At 42.7% G+C, this 27,761-nt stretch overlaps 1 protein-coding gene across 7 annotated transcripts in view; it reads right to left on the bottom strand.

Moving 5' to 3' along the window:
* Positions 1-232: 232 nt before the first annotated feature.
* Positions 233-27,761, bottom strand: part of tbc1d5 (TBC1 domain family, member 5) — a 494,311-nt gene continuing 466,782 nt past the window's right edge. For all 7 annotated transcript variants that reach the window (XM_078235915.1, XM_078235905.1, XM_078235953.1 and 4 more), the window contains 3 exons: positions 24,755-24,834; positions 11,109-11,294; positions 233-2,960 (listed from right to left, as the gene is read on the bottom strand). In XM_078235915.1, the coding sequence (XP_078092041.1) occupies positions 2,634-2,960; positions 11,109-11,294; positions 24,755-24,834 (593 nt within the window). In that variant the 3' untranslated portion in view covers positions 233-2,633. The remainder of the gene's footprint in view (positions 2,961-11,108; positions 11,295-24,754; positions 24,835-27,761) is intronic.

The raw sequence follows: 27,761 nt of genomic DNA, 5'->3' as shown, positions 1-27,761 counted from the left end.
TCAGGCAGCGAGTGGTTAGGATTTAGAATGCACTGCCTGAGAGTGTGGTGGAGGCAGTGTCAAATCCTTAACTGAAAATGAAACATTTTCAGGGCTGAAGTGAAAAGATAGGGAGGTGGCACCGGATGAATTACTCCATCAGAGGGCCAGCACAGGCAAGACAGGCCAAATGGCCTATTTCTGTGCTGCAATCATTTTATGATTCTATGATCTATTATGTAGGAGTCTAAACTTATTCTGTAAAAAAAAAGTCTTTATCTGACAATTTGGTTTAACAACATTAGTTCTTATATAACAAGCCAATATTTCAATAAGCACATAATTTGGTTATAGCATTCAGTTTACATTCTAAGAATTTTGTGGGTGGTTCACTGAACATTTGAGATCTTGTATTAAATGCGATTTTATACTAAATCGTTACAGTGAATGTTGGTACAATAAATTCCAGTGATTTTCTCAGTTATACACCAGACCATTATATATGTATGATATACAAAATTAAACATTGCAGCAAAATAACTCGCAGGAACACATACTGTTAAATGCAGAGACATCTGTGTTACTATAACTATTTGGTAGGACATAGCAGGTTCTCTTAGTAGAAACAGTATAAAATATTCAGGCAGCTACTTTTTAACTAATTACTCAGCAATATTGACTTGCGGTTTATGAAATTCCCAGTACCTAGCTTTGCAAAATGCTCCGAGGTATGGGCACTTACATGAGATACAACAGTTGAATAAAAAGACACCATTTCCATATTGTAAAATTGGAAGCACAATGTAAACACCCATTTCAGTGCAATATTGCTGATGCAATCAAACAGCAATTAGCAGAAAGGCAACAAAGCCACAAAGACACCAAACCAAATTGACAGATTAATAAAATAGCATTAGTCTAAGCTCATTGTTTAATCATTACCAGATGCAAAGTATTTATTGCATTTCCATTACTAAGGGATGGCTACACTGAATAAAAGGGTCATGTACTCCTGTAATATATGTTCGTGACCACATCACTTCCACAACAGTCAGAGGGATTAGACGTTAATACTTCCTCAGCATTTTAAAATGCCAGCACAAAGTTGGAGGTACCAGATTTAATAAATATCTTCCCTATCCCAAATATCTTACTTTATTATTAGTAATACCCACACCAATTTCAGCTTTTGAAGCTATGGGCAGAAGTTAATTGAGCCCAAATGGAGTGGGCACGATGCTGGGGGTATTTGTAGCAGATTCGCTGTTTGGGAAAATGGTCCCCAATTAAGTGACAGAAGGGCCTGATGCGGGAATCCTGTCTGCCAGCAGCGGTACGTCAATTAGATTCATAAAAGAGCCACTTGGCACCAATTACCACTAAACCCACTGGAATTTAATTTTTGGCTCAGAGATTAAACGGGACTCACATGGCTCTCTCCTGTTCATCCCACAGGCCGCCAGCAAACCCTTTTGGGTTGACCTGCGTCCTTGTAAGGGGATGCCCCTCATTCATGGATACTCAGTGCCTGATTGATAGCCCTAGCATCGGTGATGAGGAGGGGGGGGGGGGTCACTGAAAGCTAGCCCTGCCCTTCCCTCTGACTCTCCTCCCTCCGACAAACCCTCCCTATGAGCCCCAATTGGCCCCACACACAGAAAACTCCCATTGCTGCTTGGGTGAGATAGAGGATACAGTGCACTCAAATAGACACATCCTCCCAGACAGATTTCTATATCAACAAAGATATTCACAGCCTTTGTATCAAAATATGATTCACAGGACATGTCAAGCAGGAAGCCCATTTGATAAAATTAAATCTTGAAGAGCTAAAATGGTTGCTAAGCAGTTAGAACTATTTGGGACAGAAGGCTAAAGTCAATTGACTGTATGTCCCCACTTTTGAGGACAGTTCCTGGATGAGATACTATTGTCCCAGTAAGTATGCCTGAAGAGTCCCCAGTTAATGAAATTCATTCCCACATGAATACCCTAACTACTAAGGCCGTGCCTGTTCAAATCAGGAGTCATATAACCTGAGCTACCCTGTGGTGATTAATATAGTGGGCAGGTCTGAGTTCCAATCGTTGGAAAGGTTGGCAATCCCCTTTTTTTTACCTCGCTCTGTGGCTGAAATGCACATGCTTGGAGCCCACCCTGCCCCAATCAATTCCTGAACAGTTCCCAGATTATGCCGTTTTCCTGAGAAATGGCTCAGGAGCCAAAATGTCCCATGTATTGGGGGCCGCTGGTAACTGTGCTGAGCAGCGGCTGAAGTCGGATGTCCTGGGAGCTGGATCAGAGTGCTTTCCATGGCCGTGGATACTGTGGGTGGGTGTCAAGCTGTATGTTCCCAGACCTGGTTTAGAATATATGGTCATGTTAGGCATAAAGATATCTATAACTGGTGTGAATGTGAGATGGACACCAAATGTAAATTCACATCATTTAACTATGATCCATCATTCAACTACAATCCAATATACATTATTAAGTCACAAGGACACACTGTAAGGAGCCTTACAAACTTTATATCATTTTCTGACTGAGAGAGAGGGGTGTTGCAGTTGTCAAGCAATCCATACAGAATTTTATTAGCGTGCAGATAATAGGTTTTCTACCAACATGGAGACCAATGCTGACTGGAAACAAATTCAGATGTCCAGTGGGCTGACAATGGTGAAATCAGAATCCTTGCTGTTGCTACTGTCGTCATCTGGACTGGATTCTGAGTTGCTGGATGGCGACTCCAGAGCTCCACTGGTCAGAGGGTCAGAAAAAACTGGAGATTGCTGCGTTTGTTTTCTATTTGCTTCAGAGATGTTAGGCACCTGTGAAATTTGATGCTTCTCTGATGCAGCTCCTGTTGTTTCCAATTTTTCAGAAGGATGCTCATGCACCAAGTCATCATCTTCTTTAGAAACTAAGATGTAGTCATCTGAACTTCTACCTTCTGAATTCAGGGAAGTCAGTGAGGTGACCTAGAAATAAACATGGCAACAGTTACAGAATACTACATCACAAACTCCTAAAGCAAACCTTTGTAAAAGGATCAGAATGGTACTTTACAAGGGATGTCAAGGCATTGAAGAGGGTGCAGAAAAGATTTACGAGAATGGTATGAAAATGATGAGGGACTTCAGTTACCAGGATATTTGGAGAAGTTGGGTTTGTTCTCCTTAGGGAAGAGATGGTTGAGAGGAGATTTGATAGTGGTGTAGAGTGTAAGATAGGGAGAAACTGTTCCCATTGGCTGAAGAGCGAAGACCAGAAAACACCAATTTAAACTGATTATCAAAAAAACCAGAGGTGACATGAGAAAAATCTTTTTTATGCATGAGTGGTTAGGATCTGAAATGCACTGCCTGACGGTGTGTTGGAGGCTGATTCAATCGTGGCTTTCAAAAGCAAATTAGTATCTGAAGGGAAAAGGATTTGCAGCACCAAGGGGAAAAGACAGGGGAGTGACACTATCTCAGCTGCTCTCACAGCAGGTTCGTATGTACACAATGGGCCAAATGACCTTCTTCAGTGTTGTAACCATTCTATGATTAAAAATAAATATTAACCTTTAGAAAATTGAGACCGATATTGATTAATCACATATAATGTTTAAACTCAAAATATCAAAATTCAAATTGATACATTAAGTTGATTAACATATTCAGCTATTTAATGAATTTACAAATGTTAGATCTGTATTTACATAACCTATATTCCAGACAGTGGCACAGTGGGCGACATGGTAGCACAGTGGTTAGCACTGCTGCCTCACAGCGCCAGGGACCCAGGTTCGATTCCCTGCTTGGTTCACTGTCTGTGTGGAGTTTGCACGTTCTCCCCGTGTCTGTGTGGGTTTCCTCTGGGTGTTCTGGTTTCCTCCCACAGTCTGAAAGACGTGCTGGTTAGGTGCATTAACGCGAACAGGCACCGAAGCGTAGTGATTAGGGGAATTTCACAGTAACTTCATTGCAGTGTTAATGCAAGCCTTACTTGTGACTAATAAACTTTACTTTTTTTCACTAAGTTTCATTTATACAAAATATTAAAGAAATTGGGCATTTCACAATCAGGATGTTCTATGAACTAAATGGGTGCAAATTCAAAGAACAAAGAAATCAGGATTTTAACTGGGTAGGTTTGAAGCTATGTATTGGGCATAAAGAGATGTAAACATTTCTCAAGTTTTTTTCTAAAATCTTTTACGATACTTTTAAATGAAACTCCTACTAAACATCACAAAGAAACGTACTGCACAAGGAAGCCATACGTCTCATAATATCTGTACTAGTTCACTGAGTGCCCTAGTCCACTGCTCTTTCTTTATAACCTGTTACATTCTTATTTCTGAAATAGTTTTCCACTTCACTTATTATGGATGTTACTGGACATTCTATGGCACAACAACCTTTTGTAAAAATATCTAACCTTCTGACCCCTTTCAATTCTTCTGACAATCTTAATTTTGTGTCCTTCAGTCACCTATTCACCACTAGAATAGTTTTTTTCCCCCTCAATTTACTTTAGTAAAAACCCATCATAACCACTTTGAGTACCTTTGCTAGATTTCTTTATATATTTTAGTGAAAGGAAACCTGCTTCTTCTAATGTCTCTCACAATTAAAGCCTCTTACTCTTGGTATTTCCTTAGTATGTCACCTCTGTACCTTTTCCATGATCTTGATATCTTTTCTAAAATAAGGCAATTTGGCACAATATTGCATATGCTACCTAACCAGTGATTTGTATAGGGTTAGTATTTAAATCATAGGTTTAATGCTTTTTTAAATCCTAGGATTCCACACGTCACTTCTCTTGCTCACAGCTTTATTCATGTCCTGCTACTGATCTTAACTCTGAAATGCTGCTTTGGTGTACTGTTTTTTCATATTCTTTTTTCTCAAAATCAGTCCTCTTGCATTGTTGTGTATTAAATTTTATCCCTTCAATACAATAAGAGATTTTTATTTCATGTAACAGCATTGTTTAGGCAAAATTGAGCAATGGTATGCAACTTGTAAATTTACTGATTTCCCATTCTAAAAATCCCTGCTTGTTAAAGCCAGCTAACCTTACCAGTTCATGATCGATAGAGCACATGACCTAGTCTTTGGCCGATGAGAAGATCACACTAACCACCTGGTAAAAGTTATATAAGAGCATCGAAACATAATTCACCTATTAACCTCTCCACTCACTCCTTGACGGTTAACTGTCTGCACTTTCCCCAGCGAAGAAGCACTTTGCTCTAGTTACATTTGTTATGATAATCTATTTGAAGTTAAGAGGATAACATTTTCAATATTATACTGAATAATTAAATCAAGATATTGGGAATTTATACAGATTCCCTTCAGTAACATATACTGTAATGCTCTTTCTTTCTTTGGTTGCTGTAAAATTTACACCACTGGTTGAACATTTGATGTATTTAATCAATTGGGTGAAGAATTTGTGTCACAGAAGCTTCAATGACATGTTGAAATGTGTATTTTTTAACCAGACTTATGATACATGGTGTTTAGAACCATCATGGATCATTCTAAACGTATCTGGCGTCAACACTTCCTTTACCAGCATGATACCCACCTGCTGGAAAGATGTTTGAAAGTTTGATATTTCTCCGAACTAAACTTTTAAAAAGAGGAACACCATTAAATTTACATTCTATTTAATACAAATTATAGGGACATAAAATGATAGAAAATATCTCAAAGAAAGTAAATCATAATTTTGGAATGACAAAATGGGTCAAATGGCCAGGAAAAACCAGGCTTCACATGAAAATATAAAGCGAAACCGTGAAGAATGAGGATATGGTACAACTAACAGACTGAAACTAAGTCGATTTTTTTTTTCAGCTTGCTGAAACGGATGATAATTTTCCCCTGACTGGCTGACAGGTGGAATATTGATCCTCATCTTTTGATATATTATTGAAAAATAACAGATACTTAGAGATTACTATCAAGTCACTGAGAAATTTATAATTATCTGTTGGCTTTCTTGTGCAATATCTCTCCCCCTACAGGGACACTTACCCAAGTTTGGGGAACTCCAGCAGTAAGAACTTCCACGTGGGTACAGAATAATTGATTAACGAGATTAAATGACACAGCATTTCCTGTGCAGCTCTTATCCCTTTAATGACATTGAGTTTCAAAAGTTGGATGCATCAGTCACCTTCTGCAGGATTTGGCACCACGGGGACTTGGAGGGCATCTGCTGCCAGTGTTGTTGAATCATACTGTGGTGCTTAATTTTCACACAAGTGGCTCCTTCCAGGGCACCACAAGTGACCTCTTGTGGTGTTCCTCTTTAAAAGTTTAGTTTGGAGAAATATCAAACTTTCAAACATCTTTCCAGCACATGGGTACCATGCTGGTAATGGACAACTTTGTCCATTTTGACTGGAATCAGGAAAGCCAGGATTCCAGAACGATGGGCTTTGCACAAATCTCTGCTTTTCCCCAGGTGCAGGGTGCCATCGGCTGCACTCATGTGGCACTCAGATTTCCGAGGCATCAGGCAGTCAACTGCAAGGGCTTCCACTCACTCAATGTTCAGCTGGTCTGCGACCACACCAAATGCATCCTGCAGCTGTGTGCTCGGTTCCCAGGGAGTGTGCACAACTCACACACTCTGAGCTGCTCTCAGATCCCTGACAAGTTTCTGGATTGACAGAGGCTGCAGGACTGGTTTCTCAGGGACAAGGGCTACCCACTGAGGAAGTGGCTGATGATGCCTGTGCTGAGGCCACAGAGTGCAGCTGGAACAAGATACAATGAGGCTCGTGCTGCAACTTGCACTTTGGTGGAGCAGACCATAGGGATGCTGAAGGTGAGGTTCCAGTGCCTGGACCGGTCTGGTGGAGCCCTGCAATACAATCCACAGAGGATCGTGCATTGTGATCGTCTGCTATGCCCTGAACAACCTGGCGCTGCAATGGGGCAGGGGGGGGGGAACTGTTGAGAAGGGGATGAAGAAGGGGTATGTTTCCTCTGATAAGGAGGATATCGAAGGGTTAAGGCTGAGGAGATCCTCGAGGGAGAGGAAGTTAGTGATGAGGCAATGACAATGTCCAGATGAGGTCGACGAGCTCGGGACGCACTCACTGCCGCTAGATTCATGGAGTGACGAGGAAATCCCGTGAGGTCACCCCATTATCTTAACATGGCTTCTGTGAGCATTGTTCTCCTGTCTGACTGATGGCAGCGCACACTCTCTGTGATAAGGCTTCTGTCTACAGTCCCTATATTCCAGGAAGATGACGACGACTTGCAGTGGGGACAGCACATTGTTCCTCCCAGAGCTTCTGTTAATGCCTGACTCCTGTCTGGGTGATGGCAGCTCGCTTGTTCTCCATGATTAGGGTCATGCCAGGACAATGTCGCGGGGAATGTTTCACCTCTTCTGAGCCTGAGGCATCTTTTGTGAGCAGTGCCATTCAGGTTCAACGTCACCAAAAGCTGAAGCAGATAGGATGGGGGTGGGGATGGGGATGCAGCCACACCTCAAAGATGCAAAGAACACACATGGACAATGACTGGAATGGCTGACAGTAGCCCTGTGCATTGTGAGAGATGTCCTCATTCCCTATGAGATAAGGATATAACTGATGTATTCAGTCATTGTGAAGGAATGCCACCAATGTGTTGACAATCTTGCACAAAGCACATAGGGAAAGCCCTGGACTGAGCACCCTGCTTTTAACTTGAGCAGGAATCAGGCTTTCAGGTCAGGACTACTGGGACACAGCTCATCAGAGCCAGGAGCCCCAGAAAGGGTGCAATTAGTGAGAGTTTATTAACAGAGGTGAACGCTATGTATGAGAGCTTAACACCCATGTCCATGCTGTGCAACTCAAGCTTCTTAACCTTTCTAACCCTGCTGTTAGGCCTTGGTGCATCCCCAACATCCACAGCGGAGGTTGAGGCAGCCTGTTGTCTGCCACATCCAGCTGCCTGTGGTGACCTTGTTGGGCATTCTTTGGAGGGCCAAGACTGAGAGGGCACAGCCTGCTTTAGGGTCCTGTAATGGGGTAGTGCTATCCTCCACAGCCTGTGGAACTGAAGCAGTAAGAAGTTTAACCACACCAGGTTAAAGTCCAACAGGTTTATTTGGTAGCAAAAGCCACACAAGCTTTCGGAGCTCTAAGCCCCTTCTTCAGCAGTCACAGGAAGAGAGGATTCGGATGGACGGGACACTCCCCGACATCACCTAGGTGAATGGCCCTGGGGTGTGCACCAACTGGTCCACTTCGCTATCGGTGCCCGAGGACCCCCGGCTTCCTACCTGGGTTAGAGGGACAGCTGGAGTGAGCTCAAGAAGTCCTGCCGTCCTTTGGCATTGACACTGATGGATCCCAGCAAGTCCCTGCATGATGGAATGCATGTAATGGAGCAGTGCAGGACAAAGGCCTTACAACAAGGTCTCCACAGTGGCTGCCACCCTGGCTTTGTTGTCCTTGTTGCATTGGAATGTCGGCACCATCACCTCAGACATAAAGTGGACAGATATCTCTGTGCAGCCTTTCAATCTGAGTATACCAGCTATCCCTTCTTGATTTTCCCTCCCTTGCCTTTGGAGTTTCAGCAGCTGAGGCATGACCGAGTCTGGAGGCTTGTCATCTGACTGGAACTCAGCAGATTCCTGGCCTCCAGGGCTCCTCCGAGTGCCAGCACCCTGGGACATCCCTGCTTCTGCCTGCTGTGACCCTGAGAGAGTGATGTGCTCAACAGATTGTGACCCAGAGACTACTCTAGAACTAGGTCCCATTGAGGTATGTGTCCTGCACTGGAGGAGGGTGTGGGGGAGCGCTGTGATGGTTCTTCTATTTTGGAGACTGTGAATCCCTCCTCAGTGCTGCTGTTGGTGCTGGAGTTGAGGAACTGGCTGGGCTGCTTCCCTGCAAAAGACAGGGAATGTTCATTAGAGCATCGCAGGGGCCTGGGAAACAGGAGACCTGACTCTCAGCATTGTTGAATGATGGATGTTGCAGTGCTGGATTCTCACTCAGTTTATCACCATCAACTTCACCATCAGCACAAGAGAGGTCAATGTCTTCCCTGGCCAACTGAATGGCTCTGTCCTCAAAGTCCATGAGGACCTTCAACTCTGGCATCCCTTCACCCGTCTGAGATCTCTGCCTCCTGTTTTGTGCCCGCTTCTCCTGCATGAAAATAGATGGAGTGTGCGTAAGCAGGACACATGCCAGGGCAGATGATAAGGATGCCTGGCATGTGTGGATGGTGAGTGAGACCCGTGAGGAACTGAGGACATGACCGCAGGGGAGATGAAGATGTGTGTGGGAGAGCAAGTGGTCTTTTCCCTTGAGTTGGCAGTGAGTGAGATCCCTGTGGATGTGTAATGGGTGTATGAATGTGTGAGTTGAGAGTGACTTATCCTGGCAGAATCGAGGAGATCATTCATCCTCTTCCTGTACTGGATGGTTGTCCCCTTCTACAGGGTCTTAGTGCTGACCATTGCCACCCATAGTTAGTTTGTCACCTTGTTAGTTGGTTTTCTTCCTGAGCGCAAATACAGCATATCACAACGGGCTGCTGCAGCATCAAGCAGTCTCTCCAGGTAGGTGTCTGAAAACTCAGGGGCTGATTTCTTGGCAGCATCACGTCCCAGTGACCTACAAAGTGTGGCTGGTGTGCACTGGGGTGGCCTTTGAATGTGGTCTCCCCCCCCAGTGACTGCAGCACTCAGGTGATGGCGAGGCGAGCGATTCAGTGCCGCACTATATGGCCAGAAGAACACCCATTGCCATTGGTGATTTAAAGACCACATTTCCCATCCGCCATTGGCCTTTGCCAATTTCCAATGACATCTTGCCCTATGGGTGCAAGAACAGTACTCCGAAGAGGATAAGAGGAGGATAACAGCTTTTGAATTTGGGTATGGCGGAGGATGCTCAGAATTAGCTGGATGAACAGAAAGACAAACAAGTGGGTTAGATCCAGAGTAGGAGTTTGGGAATCAAAAGGGTTGCTAAGTACAGTTAGAAAAATAAAAAGAACTAAGTTCGGATATTGGAAACGAAGACTCAACATCCTTATCCTGGCAATACTGAAGGATAAATTGAGGGTAAAAACAGAAGAGGAAGAAGAAAAATGGGATGGGTGGATAACAGAGAGAAAGGACTGAGGGAGGATTGAAGAAAGCCAGAGAAGATGCCAATGGCCCCACGAACGCTATGTGAAAAAACAAAATTTAATTTTAGTCTCACTAAAATTTCATAAACTGTAAACAATAAACACCATAATGATTTTTCAAAAACAACTGGATGATATACCTTGCTGCATATACTTCAACACCAATCAGTGGCTTTCTCCAGTATTGTGAATCACAATGGAACTCAAGGCAATGTTTCTGGGGTAGATGAATTATGCATTACAGAATGAAAGGGTTTGCATGATTTCTGCAAGGATGAATAAGGACAATGTTTCAGATCTGTCCAATTTGAATGAAATGTTTGGAGTGAAAAGGGGAATGAATAAAAATATATTTTAACACTGTTATCAAAGGAAGGAGAGTTAAAAGATGAGTCAAAGGATAACCCATTGGAGGAGTCGGGGCAGTGTGATGTATTTGAATCTTAATGCTGAAATGAACACTAAAATCCTCACTGACGTTACATTAAAAATATGAAACTTTCATTCATCCTTGCAGCAATCCAAATTAGTGTCAATTTCTGTGCTGTGACTGATTGAGCCATTTACTCATCAGCTGTTAGGATCTGACCTGCAATCCTTGCCAGAGGGCAAATCATTTTTAACAGTTTCCTTTAGGATAGATGCCAAAGACCAACTTCACTTCAGCGAAAAGCTAAACTCCAGGTGCCTCATTCAGACACCAGTCAACGTGTCCAGCTGCCACAAAGCAGCAGCTTTGCTGCCATGCTTCTAGATGATTTTACTGCATGAAAATGTTCAACTATAAGTGGCCAGCCACCCCTCTCACAGCATAATGAAAAATAAAATCTTTACTTCTCCCCAAAATAGGGTACATCATTTGCATTTTGAACACAGAACTGAAGCTGAATTTATCTTACAACATTCATATGTAGCACCTTCTAATGTTTAGTTATTTAGGTGATGTGGATATTTGAATGAAGTTACCTCTTCTCTTTTCACAGTGGCCTGCATCTCCCTGTCAGCAATCCGCAACTTGTTGCTCTCACCTTCTGCAACTTCTCCTCGACTGTTGGAACAGTAATGGTTATCTGCTATTGTAATCTCTTCATTTTCCTCTGCTTCCAGCTGACTCTGGTTAAAGCGCAGAGATCCTTTCAGAATGTCTTTAATCTGTTTGTAATTAAGACAATAAATGGTAATTTTTCTAAGAAATCAAAGCTAAGCAAGAATTCCAAAGCAAACAATACTGTTTGTAAATACATATGAATGATTTTGATTTTAAAAGATATATATATATATATATATATACACACACACATACACACACTTTTTTTCCTCATCAGTCACATACAAAGCAATAGGTACATATATCACTCAATTTCAACTTATCTTGAAATAATGATGTTAATTGAGAAGTAGGAAAAAAAATGCAATTATGCCAAACATCTGATTTTGGAATCTGCAACAGTTATCATCTTATGAGCCAAGATAAATGTTCAACACCATCCTCTCCATCTTCTTTTAAACTGAGAAAGGTCACTTTGGGGCTGTTGTTCTAGTATAGGGCATCACCAATAGCAGGGAAAAAAGAGGAGATATCAGTGGAAGCTAAGTTTGTGTTTTAAAAACCTGTAAGCTGTGGTAGGAAAGTAAAGGTGTTTAGTTCAGCAAGGGAAAATGACTCTCATCCTGGAAAAGAACTCACCTATCACAGTCTCTTTGAACCACGGCTCATACCTCACATTAACCTTCCCCACATACTGCTTTAGCCTCGTAGCCACATCTCATAGCTTTCACAACCTGCCAACTATTCAACCATGACAGGCAAATCACCCAAGTAGACTGCATCATACTCACAGACCAACTTTGCTCTCTTACTTGCAAGACTAAATCATGAACACTCACAATGAGCAGCACCTAATTCAATTGGGAACAAGCACATGTTCTTACCCCAATGGAGAAGAAAGTTCTCAATATCATTGGACCAATTATGACTGAGGTGTTGGATATTGGCAGTTCTGAAACTATTGAGGATGACTGTTTGCTCATATCTAACCTCCTCCTCATACCCTGCTGACCCCTCATTGCCATAATCTCTTCTAATTTATAAGCTGCATATGGTGTAAGCTTGTACCTCTTGTTTTACCCATTCTCTCACCATGACCCGACCCTTGTGGAGTTCTCCTTTCAGATACCCAAGAACTGCAACCTGGCCAAAGATTGCAGGACCAGGAAGTGGAAGAGAAAGAAGGGACTGGTGAAGAAGAAGAAACACCACTCCATCTCACTCACAGCTACCAGCTTAAAGAACAAAGAACAGTAGAGCACAGGAAACAGGCCCTTCGGCCCTCCAAGCCTGTGCCGCTCATTGGTCCAACTAGACCATTCGTTTGTATCCCTCCATTCCCAGACTGCTCATGTGACTATCCAGGTAAGTCTTAAACGATGCCAGCGTGTCTGCCTCCACCACCCTACTTGGCAGCGCATTCCAGGCCCCCACCACTCTCTGTGTAAAAACGTTCCTCTGATATCCGAGTTATACCTCGCCCCTCTCACCTTGAGCCCGTGACCCCTCGTGAACGTCACCTCCGACCTGGGAAAAAGCTTCCCACTGTTCACCTTATCTATACCCTTCACAATTTTGTACACCTCTATTAGGTCTCCCCTCATGCTCCGTCTTTCCAGGGAGAACAAGCCCAGTTTACCCAATCTCTCCTCATAGCTAAGACCCTCCATACCAGGCAACGTCCTGGTAAACCTTCTCTGCACTCTCTCTAAAGCCTCCATGTCCTTCTGGTAGTGCGGCGACCAGAACTGGACGCAGTACTCCAAATGTAGCCTAACCAGCGTTCTATACAGCTGCAACATCAGACTCCAGCTTTTATACTCTATACCCTGTCCTATAAAGGCAAGCATACCATATGCCTTCTTCACCACCTTCTCCACCTGTGCTGCCACCTTCAAGGATTTGTGGACTTGCACACCTAGGTCCCTCTGTGTTTCTATACTCTTGATGGCTCTGCCATTTATTGTATAACTCCCCCCGACATTAGTTCTTCCAAAATGCAGCACTTCGCATTTATCTGGATTAAATTCCATCTGCCATTTCTCCGCCCAATTTTCCAGCCTATCTATATCCTGCTGTATTGCCCGACAATGTTCATCGCTATCCGCAAGTCCAGCCATCTTCGTGTCATCCGCAAACTTGCTGATAACACCAGTTACACCTTCTTCCAAATCATTTATATATATCACAAATAGCAGAGGTCCCAGTACAGAGCCCTGCGGAACACCACTGGTCACAGACCTCCAGCTGGAAAAAGACCCTTCGACTGTTACCCTCTGTCTCCTGTGGCCAAGCCAGGTTTCTACCCATCTAGCCACCCCTTCTTGTATCCCATGAGCCTTAACCTTCTTAACCAACCTGCCATGAGGGACTTTGTCAAATGCCTTACTGAAATCCATATAGACAACATCCACGGCCCTTCCTTTGTCAACCGTTTTTGTCACTTCCTCAAAAAACTCCACCAAATTTGTAAGGCACGACCTCCCTCTTACAAAACCATGCTGTCTGTCACTAATGAGGTTGTTCCGTTCTAAATGTGCACACATCCTGTCTCTAAGAATCCTCTCCAACAACTTCCCCACCACGGACCTCATATACTGAGACTGCATGTACTTTAGAGGAAAGCTTAGAGGTGGAGCTTGCACATGGTGAGTCACTGGGACTAGTGCCCTGCAGGTGGACAGAAGGAAAAGATAGTGCTGATATAAGCCCGCCAGACAACAAGGCTGTCAGCTATGCTGAGAACTCCAATGAGGACTCAGATGGGGTAGTTTAGAGAAGAATGTTGATGCGTACGTACATGGAAATGCTTCGGTAGGCCTGTCTGAAAGTCTATGGTTACCGTCAAGGAACATGGTGATGTACAACATCAACTTTGCCAACGCCTTTGCAAAGAGCTTGAGGTCCATCCTTCCAGCGTGGAATTGGTGACCAATTCTGTTTGCACGCTTGTTGATCCAACTATGGTGCAGTGTCTGATGTTTCAACTTCCCTTGCAGCATGAGCATGCAATAACATCTGAACACATACTGAAGTTACACGGCCCTCTCCTCTTTCCCACTGCCACCATGCCCATGGAGCTGCTTTAAAGTCGTCCTGCAAGCCCATCTGTAGTTTCCTCCATTTGAAAGAGAGATATCATACACACTTTCTTACTGAGTTTGAGTTCAGAAAGTTGTTCCCTGACGTCCTGGGGTAGGTATGGCTACCTGCCAAGAGAGAGCCTTTCACAGGTTTCCAGCAGCTTGTTGGCCTCTGTATTGCCTCTGTTCATTCTCCTCACATGCTGCAGGCAAAGAGGGATAGAAGCTATTGTGTCCATGTGTGGGAACAACTGTTCTGAGCAGAAGCCTCAAAACAAACAAATATTCCTTCAGTACCTGCTACATAATGCCCTGGAGACTTCAGTAACTGCAAGCAAGAGTGCAAACCACCAAATACTTCCACAAACTCACCCACACACATTAGAAATCAATTGACAACTAACCCGAAAGTCGTTAATTACCCCTTTAAATGACATTGTTGGAGAGGACCTTCCTGCTGTTGAATGTGAGGCTAAGAGAGGGTGTTAGGTGTAGCATCAAGTTTCAAAATGACACCCCTCTCAACTGCTCAACATTACATGCTGAGTGACTTCACAATCTGCCAATTCTCCACACTTTGGGAGCATGTTCCCAGCACTGTTTGGCAGAGCCTGAGCCAGAGTGTGTGTGCATGGTGCTGACATCATTTTGATTTCAAGACAACAACCATTGCACTGAATCTCGTGTGCCAAGCAGTAGAAATTTGCAGACTAGATATTTCTAGAAAGGCAAAGGACAAAGCAAAACAAGTAAACAAACTGAAAGTAGGAGTATAGTGATAACAATCTAATTAGGTTCACATTGAAAAGTGATAAGGAAGAAGATGAGCCCAAGGTGAAGGTAATGACAAAAAACATATTTATATGTGGAAAAAATCAGATCAAACAATAGAACAGCAGTAAGAATGGGATGGTTAAGGTGCAACACACTGCAGGAAAGGATGTCCCGAGGCATGGAACATTGGGGAAACCATGCAGACTCTACGACAACGGATGAATGAACACTGCTCGACAATCACCAGGCAAAACTGTTCTCTTCCTGTGGGGGAGCACTTCAGCAGTCACAGGCATTTGGCCTCTGATCTTCGCTTAAGCGTTCTCCAAGGTGGCCTTCACGACACACGACAGCGCAGAGTCGCTGAGCAGAAACTGATAGCCAAGTTCCGCACACATGAGGACGGCCTGAACCAGGATCTTGGGTTCATGTCACACTATCTGTAACCCCCACAGCTTGTCTGGACTTGCAGAATCTCACTGGCTGTCCTGTCAGGAGACAATACACATCTCTTTAACCTGTGCCTAATGCTCTCTCCACTCACATTGTTTGTACCTTTAAGACTTGATTATCTGTAAAGGCTGCATTGCAATCATTATTCTGTAAATTGAGTTTGTGTCTCTGTATGTCCTGCTTGAAAGCAGATCTCCACTCCACCTGACGAAGGGTCAGTGCTCCGAAAGCTAGTGGCATTTGCTACCAAATAAACCTGTTGGACTTTAACCTGGTGTTGTTAAACTTCTTACAGTAAGAAAACCAGGAAAACACAAGGAGAAACTGGATGTTGGACAGATCTTGCCCCAACCTGTTTATGTTGATGTTTATTTTCCATATGAGCAAAGGTCCAATTTTTTTTGCTGAGGATTCATTCTGTTTAAATTACACTGAGCGTAGTGTGTAGAGAAGATGGAAATGAGTGAAACAGCTTGCAAATGTTGCTCTGCATTTTGACTCTACTGTGGAGGAAACAGCTTACTGATTACTATCAAGTCTCATCTCATTTAGTTTAACTCGTTCTATTTTACTATCAGAGGGATTAACAAAATACATAGAGGTTTACAGCATGGAAACAGGCCCTTCGGCCCAACATGTCCATGCCACCCAGTTTTTACCACTAAACTAGGCCCAATTCCCGGCATTTGGCCCATATTCCTCTATACCCATCTTAGCCATGTAACTGTCTAAACACTTTTTAAAAGACAAAATTGTACCCGCCTCCACTACTGCCTCTGCCAGCTCATTCCAGACACTCGCCACCCTCTGAGTGAAAAAATTGCCTTTCTGGACCCTTTTGTATCTCTCCCCTCTCACCTTAAACCTATACCCTCTAGTTTTATATTCCCCTATCTTTGGGAAAAGATGTTGACTATCTACCTCATCTATGCGTCTCATTATTTTATAGACCTCTATAAAATCACCCCTAAACTTCCTACACTCCAGGGGGAAAAATGTCCCAGTCTATCCAACCTCTCCTTATAAGTCAAACCATCAAGTCCCAGTAGCATCCTAGTAAATCTTTTCTGCACTCTTTCTAGTTTAATAATATCATTTCTATAATAGAGTGACCAGAGTTGCACACGGTATTCCAACTGAGGCCTTATTAATGTCTTGTACGACTTCAACAAGACGTCCCAACTCCTGTATTCAATGTTCTACCATGCCCTTAGTGTCCTGAGATGCATAGGTTAGAGGGATTAGTGGGTAAAATATGTTGGGATATGGGGGTAGGGTCTGGGTGGGATTGTGGTCGGTGCAGACTCGATGGGCCGAATGGCCTCTTTCTGTGCTGTAGGCTTTCTAAGATTCCTAAGAAACCAAGCACGCCGAATGCCTTCTTCACCACCCTATCTACCCATGACTCCACTTTCAAGGAACTATGAACCTGTGCTCCTAGATCTCTTTGTTCTATATCTCTCCCAACACCCTACCATTAACTGAGTAGGTCCTGCCCCGATTCGATCTACCAAAATGCATCACCTCACATTTATCTAAATTAAACGCTATCCGCCATTCATTGGCCCACTGGCCGAATTGATCAAGATCACGTTGCAATCCTATGTAAACTTCTTCACTGTCCACTATGCCACCAATCTTGGTGTCATCTGCGAACTTACTAACCATGCCCCATAAATTCTCATCCAACTCATTAATATAAATAACAAATAACAGTGGACCCAGCACCGACCCCTGAGGCACACCGCAAGGTCACAAGCCTCCAGTTTGAAAAACAGCACTTCTACAACCACCCTCAGTCATCTGTCATCAAGCCAATTTTATATCCAATTGGCTACCTCACCCTGGATCAAGAAGAAAAGAACTAGGAGCAGGAGTAGGCCATTTGGCCCCTTGAGCCTGCTCTGCCTAATCCCGTGAGATTCTGATCCCGTGAGATTTAACCTTATGCAACAACCTACCATGCGGTACCTTGTCAGAGGTCTTGCTAAAATCCATGTAGACAACGTTGACTGCACTGCCCTCATCTACCTTCTTGGTTACCCCTTCAAAAAACTCAATCAAATTCGTGAGACATGATTTTCCACTCAAAAGGCCTAGCTGACTGTCCCTAATCAATGTTTGCCTCTCTAAATGCCTGTAGATCCTGTCTCTCAGAATACTTTCTAACAACTTACCCGTTACAGACATTAGGCTCACTGATCTGTAGTTCCCAGGCTTTTCCCGGCAGCCCTTCTTAAACAAAGGCACAACATTTGCCACCCTCCAATCTCCAGGCACCTCATCTGTGGCTGTTGATGACCCACAATTTCCTCCCTAGCCTCCCACAACGTCCTGGGATCCATTTAATCAGGTCCTGGGGATTTACCTACCTTGATACGCTTCAAGACTTCCAGCACCTCCTTCTCTATAATATGTACACTCCTCAAGATGTCACTATTTATTTCCCCAAGTTCCCTAACATCCATGCCTTTCTTAACAATAAATACCGATGAGAAATATTTATTTAGGATATCTTCCATCATTTGTCCTGAAATGCATGCTGATACACATATTGAGAGAAACCGAGCATCTTGGACCTCAGTGAATAAGGAAAGTAACAGAATATTTCATAACCAATCAGATTCAAGGATTGAGAAATAAACAGTGGAAGGAATGAGAGGAAGGGTAAATTAGTGAGAGAATTCAATGTTGAATCAGTTGCAGAAAGAAAGAGTGGGAAAGAAACATGGATTGAGAGAGAAAAAAATAAAAAAATAATGTTCTCAAAAAATTGACATCTAATAATCAATAACTCTAATAGTTAGAAGTTACAATGATGCCATTAAAGGGCTTCTTAGGCTTGTAATGACTAGTCTCAACTATTTGTCGTGAATTTAGTTCATAAGTACCAAGCAACCATAGCAACCTCATGCCATCCAATACATCTCAATGATAAGGCAGTCAAGAAGATGTTATTTTCTCGAAGCTAACAGTGGAGCAGCACAATTAGGACAGCAGCTTTTGCAGCTGGCATTTAAATGCACCTCTGCTCCCTCCTGAAGTTGCTGCAACACTTATGTACACATAAAGGTGAATGCCATTAGGTTAACTGTTATTTTGGCCCATTAAATTCGCCTCCTTTAATTCATCCACCATCCTCTGTTTATTTCCTAATTCTTAATTCTCATTGGTTAAGGAGATAGTCTATTGGTGGCTCTGTATATTCAGGCCCCAGATGTCTTGTTTCCTTCACTGCACCATTACCAGCTTCCATTTTCAAAAACTTTGTGGGCAGATGTTTTTCCATCTGAAGGGTGCAGGGACAAGCCTAATCAAAAACAGTTACATGTTCTGCTACAGCAAAATCTTGCCCAGTACCTCCTCCATAACCTCATCTGTGAAAATTAGAATTCCTTCTTCATCCTTGAGCTGTCCTTCCCTCTCTTGACTAATATTGTACTTTTTACATGCTTAAAGGAGCCCTTATTATTTATTACCTACGAGCCTTTAAAAAAAAAGCCCTTCTAACCGCCATTTTTACTTCCCCATTTTGTCTTTTCACAACACTAAGGGCCTGATTTTACCAAAACTTTGCGGTAAAGTTGGGCGTCAGGCCTTTAATGCGATCTGCACCCAAATCCGAGCAGATCGCGCCTTTACCGACACCTGATTCGGGCGCGGGTCCGGCGCACGCCCGAATCGGGCAGCCCGATGATTTAAATGCATTTGTATGCGTTTAAATTGACTTAATGAACGCGCACCCAACTCTACCACCAAATCCCACTTTACCGTCTTCTGGCCCAATCCGCGTCCGCGCTGTTACCGACCTGCAGAATAAAAGTCCAAAGTCGCTACTGCAGCTTCTGAAGAGCGGGGTCAGAGACTGCAACGGCTCTCTGACCCAGGTCATCCTCTGGGTGGAGGGGACCCAGATCATCCTCTGGTCGGGGCGGGAGGAGGAGAGGGGGCGTGACGTCTCATCCCCTGGGGTGGGTGGGAGGAGAGGGGGCGTGACGTCTCATCCCCAGGGGTGGGTGGGAGGACAGGGGGCGTGACGTCTCATCCCCTGGGGGGGGGGGGGTGTGGTGGTGTGATGTCTCATCCCTGGGGGGGGGGGGGGGGGGGGGGTGTAGGAGGGGAGGGGGTGTGATGTCTCATCCTCTGGTCGGGGGGGGGGGGGGGGGGGGGGGGGAGTCAGCTGCCAGTCTGCGGCCGATGCCTCCTGCTGGAGTGGACGTGATGATTGGTCACCCCCCCCCCCCCCAAACGGGAAGATCGGTCACACCCCCCCCCCCCAGAGGATGAGTCGTCACACCCCCTCTTCCCCCCCGCCGGAGGACGAGACGTCACACCGACTCTCCTCGCCCCCCCCCCCCCCCCCCCCCGCCCCCAGGGGATGATACGTCACACACCCCGCCCCGACAAGAGGATGAAGGTCAGAGAGCCGCTCTCTGCTTTTTGTTTCGAGCCCGGGCACGCTGTCAGATTTTTTTCGAACCGCGCATGCACAGTTCAGAGCTCCGATTGGTCCGCCAGCGCTAAGCCCCGCCCACAGCGTGAATCGGACCGGAGCCAGCAAAACGCGTATGGGCGCGCTGCAAAGAGGATTCCAGGCGCGGATCTATTTGACGCCCAGATCCGACACTAGACTCAAAATGGTAAAATTCCCCTCTAAATCTACTTTGGAATTATAAACCAGAGCTTCTTTGTTAAGCAAATCTTGCCTTCCACATTTAGTTATTATCTATAAATAAAATTTCATTTTCAGTTTTCGACCTTAGTATTTGTTAGCAAAACTATCAATCTGCACTATTTTGTGAAATTGTGAGATTGCTCTTAGTTATAAGATTTTGGTTTCCTGGATTTCCTCTGACTACACGTGGAGATAGTTTCTGGTGTGAGCTGTGGTGTTTTCTTTAATTTTCTTTCCAGTTCATTGTTAAAAGGTGAGGCACAATAAAGATGATCAAAATCAATTACATGTGCCTGTACCTCTCTCTTGATTTAGTATTGGACAGCCACCAAGCTCTCTCTATTTCTCCATGTGTCTGTCTTCCTTTCTCATCACTCACCCTCACCCAATCACCTCTGCGTGTCCTTCACATATACTGTACAAGCATTTCCAAGTGGGATCCAGCACTGATTCAATCAAGTAACTATTTCTGAAGCTACCTGCGTTTGACCACCGCAACATCAAAAGAATAAAAACTAACAAAAGAAAATACTTGAAAAAAATAGTTTTAAGTCAAATATGTAAGCTACTGTAAATTTTCCAATGCTATGAACTTATGCAACACAATTACCAATTGCCCAGAATGGCTTTTGAAATACATGGCTCTGGAACTTAGATTTTGTTTTTCAACTATTGTGTTTTGCTGTCCCCTGCTTGACAAGTGGCATGCGGTTTTCATTCTCGTGTAATCCAGTTCTCTTTAGTGGGTGAACAATAGCGTAACAGACTAAAAATAAACCTGGTTTTGTCTCAAAGTACCTTCCAAGTGTAATGGAATTGTTATTGCTATAACACGACCTCAGCCATGTTTGGCAGCATTTGTACAAGTAAAAAACAAGTATGACCTTGCTAGTGATTGTGGTACATTACTTTTAGAATGGAATGCGAGCCATTTCATCTGTTGTGATTAATATTTAGTCATCACTAATGGGTTCAAATATGCCAATGTTATAACGATGAAATCTGTGCAGTTACAGGCACACTGTTGTAACTAACACATTGCATTAACACTATACATAAGCACAATGACAAATAAACATTACAAGATGATCCACATTTGGATGACAATGAACTGTTCTTTTAGAGGGAAAAACAAGACACCTTTTGTTCACGTCTTTGTGTTTCAATAAACACTTATTTCATCTGAGAATGACTATAATACTTAAGTATTTGTAAAAATACCATCACATGGTTCTGAATGGTTAATGAAATATTACCTTGCTTGCTTCATATTCAACATTTGTGTCACAAAAACATAGAGTCAATTTAGTCAATTAAATAGAGAGCAAATTCTTTCTTTTAAGCTGTGATTAGAAATCAGCAATTCATACTAATGCTATAAAATTAATTTGCTAATATATCTTGCAAAACTAAAAGTGATTCATTAGGAACAAAATCTTCTAGTATGAACCTAGTGGCATTAGTAATAACTTGAAATAAATATTACATTTACAGCAGTGAGCAAAATGACACATTACATGAAGGATGTGATTACACTGGAGAGGGTACAGAGGAAATTTACCAGGATGCTGCCTGAGATGGAGGGTCTGAGCTATGAGGAAAGATTGAGTAGGCTGGGACTGTTTTCCTTGAAGCAGTGAAGTTTGAGAGAGGGCCTGAAAGAGGTGTATAAGATTACAAGGTGGATGAGTACATGGGACTTAATAGGATTGAGGGTTATAGGTAAGCCTTTCTATAAGCCTAGGTAGGTAGGGACATGACCAGCGCAACTTGTGGGCCGAAGGGCCTGTTTGTGCTGTAGCTTTTCTATGTTCTATTACGTAGGCATAGATAGAATGGATTGGAAGGCACTTTTTCCATTAGGAGAGGGGTCAATAACCAGGGGGCATAGATTTAAGGTAAGTGATAGAAGGCTAAGATTGGAGTTGAGGAGAATTTTTTTCACTCAGAGTGGTGAGGGTCTGGAACTCTCTGCCTGAAAGTGTGGTTGAATTAGAAACTCTTGCAACATTGACGAAGTATTTAGATAATCACTTGCACTGCCGTAACCTCCAGGGGGATGGACCAAGCGCTGGAAAATGGAATGAGTGTAGTCAGATCTTTGTTGACCTTTGTTGGACACAATAGGCCGAATGGTCTCCTGTGTTGTAAACGTCTATGAAACTATGACATTAGTTATACAGCTCAGCCATCCATCAACTATTCTTTAAATGCTTCTACGCAAAAGTAGAAGTGGACAGAATGGCATGATTGTGTAGTCAGCATATTCAAAACAGGAATGCAGAATTAATTATATCACATATGATACACATGCAATAAATGATGTGGTAGCTTAAACGATTGAATGGTAAAAGTAGAGAAACAAAGACAAGCAGTACAAAACAATAATAACTTGTATTTATATAGAGCCTTTAATGTTACAAAATGCCCCAAGGCACATTTTTAAATTTGTTCCTGGAATGTAGGTGTAGTTGACAAAGAGCTTATTTAAAAAAAATACACATCATGTAAGGATATATTAAGACAGATGTTCAAAAGCTCAGCTAAATAGATAGGTTTTAAGGAGCAGCTTAAAGGAGGAAAGCAAGGCAGAGAGGCAAAGGGATTTAGTCAAGAATTTCCAGAGCTTAGGACTTGGGCAACTGAAGGCACAGCCAGCAATGGTAGAGGCCTTAGCTCCATTTTTCTGCCGACCCTCCATAACCCTTAACTCCCAGTTTGATCAAAAACCTATCTACCTCAACCTTCAATAAATTCAATGACCCAGCCTTCAATGCTCTCTGTGAAAGAGAATTCCAAAGACTGACAACCCTCAAAGAAAAAACACATTCTCACCAATTCTTTTAAATGAGAGATGCAAATCAGAGTACATATTTAAATGCTGGAACTCGAGCCAAACAAAATACTGAAAGCACTGCGGGCTGTGAAAGTATGTGCTCTTTCAAATCTTCCTTATTCAATTTCAGCTTTGCATTCGAACAATCAACAAGAACAACATTTGGGTACGGGAATAAAGTACTATGACATGTACACTACTGTATTAAATATGAAAGTAACATTTACCACTGGAACATTAATAATACATGAATCTTCTTATACCGTGAGATTGTCCAACCTTTGAACTTATGCATGATGTTTATCTTGATTGTCAATCATTCATTGATAATATGGTTTGATATAGACGTGATTTTAAGGAAAGGGACTGCTGAAAATATCTGTTGTCTCCAGTCCAGAATACTTTGGAAACCAATTTCAGGCTGGTGGGCTAGAAAAGCAGTGCCATCCCAAGACCAGGTAGCAGGGGCTTAGGCCATATGCTCCTGGGCCTGAATCCTCAATATTATCAGATCTCATCTTTCCTGATGCCCATGACCCCAAACACACATAAAAATTAGGAATCTTCCATCACATTTAACAAATACCATAGGTTATCTTCTGCACTCCAGTCACTACACAAACACTGGCAGACCCCAGTCACTGTACCCTAACACGCCCACCATCTCACAAAGGTGAAATATTTCCAAGTCAGCTGATTTAAGCTGAGGGTCACCACACCTCAGGTGACAGGCAAGGTTGAGAAGGCAGGCTTTCATGAATAACCTCAGCCGGTATGCGAATTGAACCCAGGCTGATGGTGTGGCTCTGCATCACAAACCAGCCATCCAAAACTGGTCTAAACCAACCCCTAGAAGATAAAGTAAGCAGGTGTTGAACGCCAGTCTTGAGATGGAACAGAGGCATTCTCTGCAGGTAATAAACTAATGAAAGGGCTAAAGAAGCATATGAATTAGTCAACTGAGCCCATTTATTTGGGTAGACTTTGGCAAGTTGATACCATGGTGCAAAAAACAAAAAAGCATGCATTGGAAACCAAGAATTGGAAACAAGCTTTTGGAAACTCCTATAGAATTAATAAACAAAACAATATTTCCCACGTTTTTGAACAACAAACCAAGATTACCACTGAAGATGGGTGGAAAAAGTAAGGATCTTAAGAATTAAGATCCTTACTTTAAAAAGTATTAAAAAGAATTAAAAAGGATCTTAAGAGGCATAGCCTCAAAATAAGGGGAAGCAGATTTAGGACTGAGGGTTGAGGAGGAACTTCTTCACACAAAGGGTTGTGAATCTGTGGAATTCCCTGCCCAGTGAAGCAGTTGAGGATACCTCATTGAATCTTTTTAAGGCAAGGATAGATGCATTTTTGAACAGTAAAGGAATTAAGGGTTATGGTGAGCGGCAGGTAAGTGGAGCTGAGTCCACAAAAAGATCAGCCATGATCTTATTGAATGGTGGAGCTGGCTTGAGGGGCCAGATGGCCTACTCCTGCTCCTAGTTCTTCTGAATTAGGTATTTTAAACAGAAGTATATGTGATGATCACGTGGCCATGCAAGGACTCAAGGTTCTTAAGCAGACCATATTTCTTTGTGGTTTTTCAGCCTTTGTTGATGGAGATATTGCAACACTGATTCTTTCCCAAGTTAAATAGTATAAACACCTACACAGGATTTTAGCCACATTCAGGAAAAATAGTATCAGGCTTCAGAGTTAGAGAGAGAAAAATGCAGTTATATTTACCTGTTTAAGTCCAGCCAGTGATACCAGGACTTCATCTTCCTTTTGAAGGCTTTCTTTTAGAATCACATCTTGTATTTTGCCTGTATCAAAAGCAATTATATATTATTTTATAGATATGGCCTACTAAAAGAAAATGCAATGTTGTGTTAGAATAGCAGCTGCTTTTAAGTATAATTAAATATATCACAATTAGAATTTTACAAATGGAAAATTTTAATATCTAAAAATGTAGCCTCCAAAACTACAAGCTACAAAGCCTAAATACTGGTGTATCCGAACTATAATATTTCATAATTTTGTGCTTGCAATGGTAGATGATAAACTCAAACATGAGACGAATACTGATAACATTATGAATGCATTAAAGGACTGACATGATAATACCATGTAAAACCTCAGAGGGATTTATTATTTAGTCAACAGAATCCAGTTAAAAAGGACTCTTGAAGGGCAACAAAATACTTCCAACTGTTATTCTATTACAGAACATCAATAGAATCTATGTTAAAAAGGACAGCAATTTTGAAATAGATTGCATACATGTTGGCTCATATTTTGCTTAAAATGTGTCTGGATTACACACAGTAATCAGTTAGTAAATTGATCAGCAACTTGTGGTAAGGAAGAGATAGCCCCACTAATCAAAAATTGCTACAATTTGCAAGGTGACGTGCGCTCTTCAACCACTAACCTCACAAAAACAGCCCCTCTCGCAGTGAGTTTTGTGAAGTTGGTGGATTTGCATGTTAATTGCCCATTAAACATACCATAGATATCAACATCCTAGGGTTAACAATGACCAGAAACCTAACTAGAACAGCCATATAAATGCTGTGGTTACAAGAGCAGGCAGAGGCTCGAAATCCAGTTTTGGAGTAACTCACGTCTGACTCCCCAAAGATTGTCCACCATCCACAAGAGTGTGATAGAATACTCTCCACTTGCATGGATGAGTGCAGCTCCCACAAAACTCAAGAGGCTTGACACCATTTAGGAAAAAGTAGCCCGCTTGATTGACACCACATCCACAAACATTCACTCCCTCCACCACCAACGCACTGTAGCAGCAGTGTGTACCATTTACAATATACACTGCAAGAAATCAACAAGTCTCCTGAGATAGCATCTTCCAAACCCACGACCACTACCATCTAGAAGGGCATTCAGCAGCAGATGCATGGGAACATCACCATCTGGGAATTCTCCTCCAAGCCACTCACCATTCTAACTTGGAAATATATTGCCATTTCTTCACTGTCACCGAGTCAAAATCTAGAACTCCCTCCCTGATAGCACTATTGGTATATAGACATACAGACTGCAGTTGTTCAAGAAGGCACTTCACCACCACCTTCTGAAGGACAGTTAGGGATGGGCAATGAATGCTGGCCTAAACAGCAATGCCCACATCCCTTGAATGAATAAAAAGTTAAATCAGTAATTACTAGTGTAAGTACCAGTATGATGTAATAACTGCCAATCAAGCTCTCTTTCTTAGGAACCATGGGAGAAAGTGTGGAATCTCATTCCTTCAGGTTGATTCAGAAGATTTAAAAATGTCTAATTTTTCATTGTTTTCCTACTTATCTTTTTTTCTCTTTAAGCTGATCTCTCATTCTTTCACTTTGTGCACTTGATTTGAGCTTGAATTTACCAACTCTAATTCATCATTGTTTACAGACCTCCTACTGTTCATTTCTCCATCCTTTAGTTTATTAGTTAAAGAGATGCCCAGTTTGTTTCATTGTTCACCCAGATGCCAGAAATCCTGTTGCCCTCACTACCTTATTTTCAGCTTGCACTTCTGGCGACCTTGAGGGCAAAGGTTTTTAGAATGTCTACACAAGAGGGCATACCTTGAGATGACCAAATCTAGCAACATTTAGCCCAGTAATGCATTTAAATAAACAAAAGAAATAGGAGGAGTAGGCTATACAGCCTCTCGAGCCCGCTCCACCCTTCAATAAGGTCACGTTTGATTGTTTACATCAACTCCACCTTTTATAGAATTCCTACAATGCAGAAGGAGGCCATTCGGCCCATTGAGTCTGCACCAATCACAATCCCACCCAGGCCCTATTCTTGTAACCCCACACATTTACCCTGCTAATCCCCCTGACATTAGGGTCAATTTAGCATGGCCAATCAACAAACCCGCGCATCTTTGGAGTGTGGGAGGAAACCTGAACGCCCAGAGGAAACCTACACAGACACAGAGAGAATGTGCAAATTCCGCACAGTGACCCGACGCCGGAATCGAACCCGGGTCCCTAGCTCTGTGAGGCAGCAGTGCTAACCACTGCGCCACCATTCTACCCGATCTCTATTATCCTCAATTCCCTCAAGATCCAAAAATCTATCAATTTCTATCTTGAACATCGCAACTGAGCATTCACAGCCCTTAGGGGTAGACGATTCCAAAGATTCACAACACAACAGAAATATATTATTCCTAAATGGCTGACTCCTTATTCCCAGACCATGACCTAAAGTTCTGGACTTTTCAGGCAGGGGAAACTGCCTTTAATGTCTACGCTGTCAAGCTCTGTAAGAATTATCAGTGTTCCATACTTCAAACGTAAGAGAATATGAGTCCATTCTACTCGATTGCTCCTTTCTTATTCCAGAAATCAATCTAGTGAACCTTCATTGCACCTCTCCAAGGAAAATATATCTTCCTTTAGGTAAAGAAATCAAAATTGTACACTACTCTAGGTATGATCTCAACAGAGCTCTATATAACTGCAACAAGACTTCTTTACTCTAATAGCCCAACTCTCTTGAAATATTGGCGAACATACTATTTGTCTTCCTAATTTCTTGCTGTACCTGGATGTTAACATTTTGTGATTTGAGCAAAGTACATCCAAATACTTCTGAGTGACAATGTTCATTGTTCATCGAAAAAAACATCTGTTTTTCTACTATTCTCTTACCATTCATGATTCCCTACATTGTACTTGGGAATTTGGTGCAGGTAGGAATATCTCTGGTAGGTTTTTCAGCA

The sequence above is a fragment of the Mustelus asterias genome, chromosome 2 (assembly GCF_964213995.1).
Source record: "Mustelus asterias chromosome 2, sMusAst1.hap1.1, whole genome shotgun sequence".
NCBI classification, from domain to species: domain Eukaryota; kingdom Metazoa; phylum Chordata; class Chondrichthyes; order Carcharhiniformes; family Triakidae; genus Mustelus; species Mustelus asterias.
Note: the sequence above shows the minus strand (reverse complement) of the source record. Positions and strands in the feature narration are given on the sequence as shown.